At 47.4% G+C, this 5,677-nt stretch overlaps 2 protein-coding genes across 2 annotated transcripts in view; one reads left to right on the forward strand and one right to left on the reverse strand.

Moving 5' to 3' along the window:
- MOB1B (MOB kinase activator 1B) overlaps nucleotides 1–373 on the reverse strand; it is a 43,161-nt gene extending 42,788 nt beyond the window's left edge. Inside the window, exon 1 of the mRNA XM_010575590.1 lies at nucleotides 209–373. Coding sequence (XP_010573892.1) covers nucleotides 209–373 — 165 coding nt within the window. The remainder of the gene's footprint in view (nucleotides 1–208) is intronic.
- A 1,946-nt stretch (nucleotides 374–2,319) lies between these two features.
- The window catches only part of GRSF1 (G-rich RNA sequence binding factor 1), a 12,645-nt gene continuing 9,287 nt past the window's right edge, over nucleotides 2,320–5,677 (forward strand). Inside the window, exon 1 of the mRNA XM_010575591.1 lies at nucleotides 2,320–2,394. Coding sequence (XP_010573893.1) covers nucleotides 2,320–2,394 — 75 coding nt within the window. The remainder of the gene's footprint in view (nucleotides 2,395–5,677) is intronic.

The following is a 5,677-nucleotide window of genomic DNA, read 5'->3' on the forward strand; positions in this document are numbered from 1 at the left end:
CCATCGCCCTCAGCAGTCGTTCCCCCCCCCTCGGCGGACCGCGTTCTCCTCACGGCGGCCGGCTGTCGCCTGTCCCCGGGCACGGCTTGTCCCCCCTCGGAGATCCCCCTGTCCCCTCAGACAGCCTCGTCTTCCCTCAAAACGGGCATCCCCCTTGTCCCTACGAATACCCCCTTCCCCACACCAGGCATCCCGCCCCCCACGGCACCACAGGGCTGCCTGGAAGGGTTTTCCCCTCAGCTTTGGGTGACCCAAAGGGAGCAGAGAGCGGGACGCGGCCTCCCGCCCGCCACTGTCCTTGGGTAAACCCCCGCACTGCTCCAGGCCGCAGCGTCCCGGGTGTCGCCCGGCGATACTTCTTGGGCACCGGCATAACGTAAACGCTTCTGACAGCCTTCAGGTAGTCCCGGCAGTGAAATCCCTGTGGTCTTCTAGCAAATGTCACAGGGGAACCGTGAAAAGCGACTGAGCGATGGTGCGGCCCGAGAGTATTCATCCCTCTTCTACCCCAAACTGCCTCCTGTGGAGCAAGCCTGCGGGGTACAGGAACGGAGCGGTTCACTTTAGCGTGTCAAAACGCATTACAATTTCGTTATTTTTGCCATCCGGGCATCCTTAGGCGCTCTGTCCTCATTCTTCAGGTGCACGACAAAGGGGTTCAGGTACCCAACCCACAGATAACCACCACAGTCATAAAAGAATAGGGAGATCTTAACTGGCATTTCTGCCCTCCTCACTCCACAGTCGGACCCTTTTTAAAGGAAATGTGTCAAAATGGCTTTAATGTTTCAACACAAATGTTTGATTTGTAAGCAATTTTTAACTCAGTTGGCTAGGGCGAGCAGTCAGCTAAGAAAGGACACCCCTCAGAAGTGAAGATAAGGCCAGCTGCAAACTACTGAGGTAAAGAAAAATCCAGATTTTCTTACAAACCCTTGGCAGGTCCTTCACCTGACCCCTGCCCTGAACCACCTCACCTTGTGTGAGCACGGTTAAAAACTGCACGTCCTCCCGTTTGTGGAAATACAATGTACAGCACAGTCAGAGTATCATTTCAGCATAAGTTTTCAAATAAGCACAATCGCATCTTTGCTGGCAGCGATTCTCACGCGGTGTGCTCTTCCCAGGCAAGAGGGCTGTTCCGTGAAGGGCAAACCGAGGGCGCGCGGTTTATCGCAAAAGATGTCCGGCAGCTCATTCGACACCAGGTGACAGCTGCAGGCTGTGTTTTTGGGGTGTAGGGACTGTGCTCTGGGAATGCCTACCTCCCATTCTCAAACCAGGAACAATGCTCTTAATTTTTGGGTTTGTCTCAGTCAGTTTATATGTTCCAGGGGAAACAAAGATAGACAGCAGCATCCAGAATGCTTCAAAATAAAATACTCCTATCACACAAGGACCACACGTTCCACTGTAGACTTAGACACATCCAAGTGCCACCTCTTTATGGCAGAAATTACAATCCCAGGGTGTAATTTCACGTAAAAATCTGCCTCTGTTCAGGTCACTAAGAAGCCAGCTGGATTTCGGAGGGGGGAAAGGACAGGCAGCACAACCCCCAGAGACTCCCTCCTGCCCCAAGGGGATTCTGCGAGCCCTGGCACCCCCACAAAGCTCACGCTGCTGCAGGTAGGCCAGAGTAAAACCTGATGGACCTTCAGATTCGTTATCAGGCAAATTCAGTACATCGAAACATGCTACAATCCCGCACAGCGTTAAGTTTCTGTACGGCACGTAAGGGGTTTCAGCTATAAAGCCTTATGTGGCAACATTGACAGTCATCTGCTTCTCTCATGTTTTTAAATGCTGAAGCTGCATTTTCTACTTTTCTGGCTCTGTCCTTCAGACCAAGTCAGAATGCCAGGTCAGTGCATTTCTAAGTAAATTAAAATTACACTACTGTTTTTAGGACACTTTTAAAATCGAGTGTTTTACTGGGCAGTGAAGGCGTCATTAAAAAGCATTTCATGACGTTCGCAATTTTCATTTTGGCTGTATTAGTTAAAGCAGGCATGAAATGGGTCTCAGGGCACTTTTTAACAGATGCCGTCAGAATAAGTTGGCCACGTAAATCAAACTCAAAGAAATATTGCTGATCTTTCTGGCACATTCATGTTGGGACATGAATAACCTCCGTTCCCTGTTCCCACCCATACGCTTCCTTCTACCCACAGAATGTTTTATTTTAGTGGCAAGTTAAAATTAAATGTCTGTGACTGCAGCAGTCAGTAGGAAATACTTGGCCTGGGCGGCTGTCAGGAGAAATGGTTACGTAATGTGTACATTTTTATGTCTCACATTAGTATTGGTCTATTCGGCATGGCGAAGGGTCACACGAAGTGCTCGCTTCAGACGCTGCCGATACAAGGGACTGGCAGCATGCTGCAGACTTACGTAAGAGTCGAACCGCTCAGTCGCTCCGGGAAAGGCACAGCGAATGCACCCATGGCCTCACGTCTGTCATTTTGGTTTATCCATTATACTGTAGAGCTTAAAGAATTACTCTGAAAGGGCCCTCAAGCAGACAGAAGTGCTTTGGTCCTGAACTGAAGTTTCCAGCGTTTGCAGCACAGCTCAGTAAACGCAGAACATTCCAGCGGAAAAAAAAGTTCAAAAATTAAGATCACGAAAGTTAGTATGTGTATCATCAGGAACACAAAAAAAAAAAACAAACGGAAGAACAACTTTGTTCTGAATTGTAAAGAATACAGTACATAAACACTAAGCTCTGTAAACACTCTCCCTGCATTCTAGATTAAACCGATAGCATCCATCAATTTCTTAATCATATTTCTTAATACTTGTTTGTGCGTTATGGTAAGGGATTTGGTTTGTGAACAAGTAAAACACATAAGTATAAATATCACATCAAACTTGTGGTACGTACTTGTAATTATTCTCTACAAGAAATGCAAGGCATGAAGAAATTACAGGAACTACGAGGTGGTTATACGGTGGTCCTGAGAGTCACCGTAATTCTGGAGCTGGGATGGTACAACTCAGCAGCCTTGTTACTGCTGGACTGTAGACAGAGGGATAAATTCGGCCCTCTGTTGCCTTCGGGGCCTTTTCGGTGCTCAGGTATGCGTCATTTCTGCTACAATGTTCATACACTTTAGTAATAATGTCTTAGAAATAAATTATTCATGTGGGACCTGCTCCAGAAATCTCAACGGTGTTTATGGTGTGTACACCATCTGCAGGGGGGTTCATACTACTTAAATTTCTCCATGCAAACTATGCTCTCCTGTTTTCCAGAGTTGGTGGGCTCGCTCAGGCTAAGTGCACTATCTGCTGCTGAATGCTGAGATAGTTGCAGATGAGCAAGTGTGTTAATAGGCTCCTCTTTCATAGAAAATGGTGGAAGCCCCAATGCTCGAGTAACTTAAAGCTAAATGAATAATTTTGGAAAATACCACAACAGAATGTAAGGTCAATTTTTCTTGATGACAGATTACACAGAGTGATAAGTAATGTTTCCCAATGTAAGATGAGCATTTGTTTTAGTACCAACTCAGAAGATTTTCCTTTTTCCTCTGATCAAGGTAAAGAATAGCTGGTATTAATTATTCTTAACACCAACCCGTTTAACATTAGGTATTGCAGAAGGCATCTTCCAATGTAGATAAATCTAGCTTCTTGGTCAACAGCAGTATAGAGGGCCATCTCCTCAGTTTTTTTTATTTTTACTTTAGGTAACCCGTTTCCTCTCATAAGTAGACTTCGTTCAACACCAGTTCTGTCGAGTGAATAAATGCAAATTCTATTGTCCTAGGATGATTTTTTTTTTTTTCTTGTTCTGATCATAGGTGCAGAGGCTTTGATCTCTCACGTTTGCTAAGGAAGGTTGGAGATTCCTGGAAAACTTCAGTGCTAACAAGTGCCCGACAAAATGGTGCCCTCTAAAGGTAATTCGCACACACTGACAATCTACAAGACAAACAGCAGTGGGACATTTTTTCCTGTGCTTGGGACGCAAATATATTGAAGGAACAATGGGTGGAAGATGAGCATCTCTTGAAGAGACTCTTCCTTGCACCCTGCTTGGTTCACAAGAGAGGAACGCACATCACATTCCCTTGGTCTGTATGATTCAGGGATCTGTTTATTCAATTAAACTTAAAGCATGCAAGCCAATCTAGATAAAGATAAGGGTTCAAGATGAATTCCTATTGTTATCTTAATTTTTTGCTCCTATAAAATTTGCTTGCTTATTTAAAGAAGGTTTTGAAGAGAAACCTGACATGTAGACTATGACAATCTGGAATGTGAACCACTTGAGCACTGAGGTCAACATTCTTTTGAAAATGTGTGTAATACATGATTTGCCTTGAAAATTCAAAAGAGTTGAGAGTGCTATTGCCAAGAGACTGTGCTGTTATCAAGGTAATAGTCATGTGAAAGTTTGTTACAATAAATAGTTTATAAAAGCAAAAGCCAGCAACTAGACGACTTGAAGTAGCCTGTTAACATTTTCAAAACAGTGATAAGAAACATTGAAGGCTTCTGAGAAATTAATGGGTTGGCAGTACTACAAGCTGAAAGACTTCTGTTGCAAAACCCAAGGCCGTATTTTGAGTGGTAGTTTGCAATGGCTTGAGATTGCAACTCTTACTCGGTGATCCCAAGACTAGAACTATAGCATGCCGGGCAGAAGAGAAAAATCCTCCCTGTCGTGGCTGTCACCATCTTCCAGACGCTGGGGTCCACGTGCCAGGACAGCCTGGCACACCCTCGTTGTGAACAATCGCTCAGATACCTGCCTAAATACCCTGGCTCTGAGCGTCCACAGTGTCCCTTGGCTTCCTCCACTGTCGGGGTGGGTTTTTTTGGCTTTTCTCTTCCTGCTCACTTTGCTTGATCCTAAAAATTTTTCTTCTGGGTTCATCATGACCTACTTTCCCCACGTGTGCGCTTACAAGAAGCCAACGCCGGCTCTTTCCCCTGTATCCCTCTTGGATGCGGCAGTAGCAGCAGGACTGTTTTACCATCAGATTGTCCTCGCAAACAGGTTCATCCAGTGCTGCCTGCCTCTGCTCTGTAAGACTGCCAAGCTACGATGGCAGCAAGGGGAAGAAAATCCGCTCTATTCTAAAAGTCTACAGGGAAGGGGTGTAAAAGGGTTGTCGTGCTTAAGCCTGACTTAAAACTTTACACTGCAAACATGCTGTGGTTTTTTTTCCGTCCTGTTTCGTTTGATAAAACAAAATTACATACGTATATATGAAAACGTTAGCGGTGACAGAAAGTCTAACCGAGCGTAAGCCATCAATAACTTGCCGTGGCTCCCTGACCCACGCTTCCCCCTCCACCTGCGGCATCTCCGCCGCGTCCCACCTAACGCCCCGTTCCCCGCAGAGCCCGAACGCCCTCTCCTCGGCACCACAGCCGACCGGACAGCCCCGCTGGGGACACCGCTTCGCCTCCTCCTTTCCCGCCTACAGCTCTCCCACACGAGAAGAAGAAGAAGCACGACCAGCAGCCCCCGCCGCCCGGACAAGGGGGTGAGTAGCGGTCGCCCTGCCCGGAGACCGCCAAGCGGCGGGCACCCCCCGGCTTGCCCCCGCCCCTCTCAAGCCCCGACGGCCCCCGCAGCCGAACCCTTTCCCGGGCCGCGGAGCCCCCGGCACCGCCGGCGCCTCCTGGGAAGGGGAGGCGGAGCCCCCGCCCGTCGCCC

Source organism: Haliaeetus leucocephalus, unplaced genomic scaffold (genome assembly GCF_000737465.1).
Source record: "Haliaeetus leucocephalus isolate CR32 unplaced genomic scaffold, Haliaeetus_leucocephalus-4.0 Scaffold484, whole genome shotgun sequence".
NCBI lineage: Eukaryota > Metazoa > Chordata > Aves > Accipitriformes > Accipitridae > Haliaeetus > Haliaeetus leucocephalus.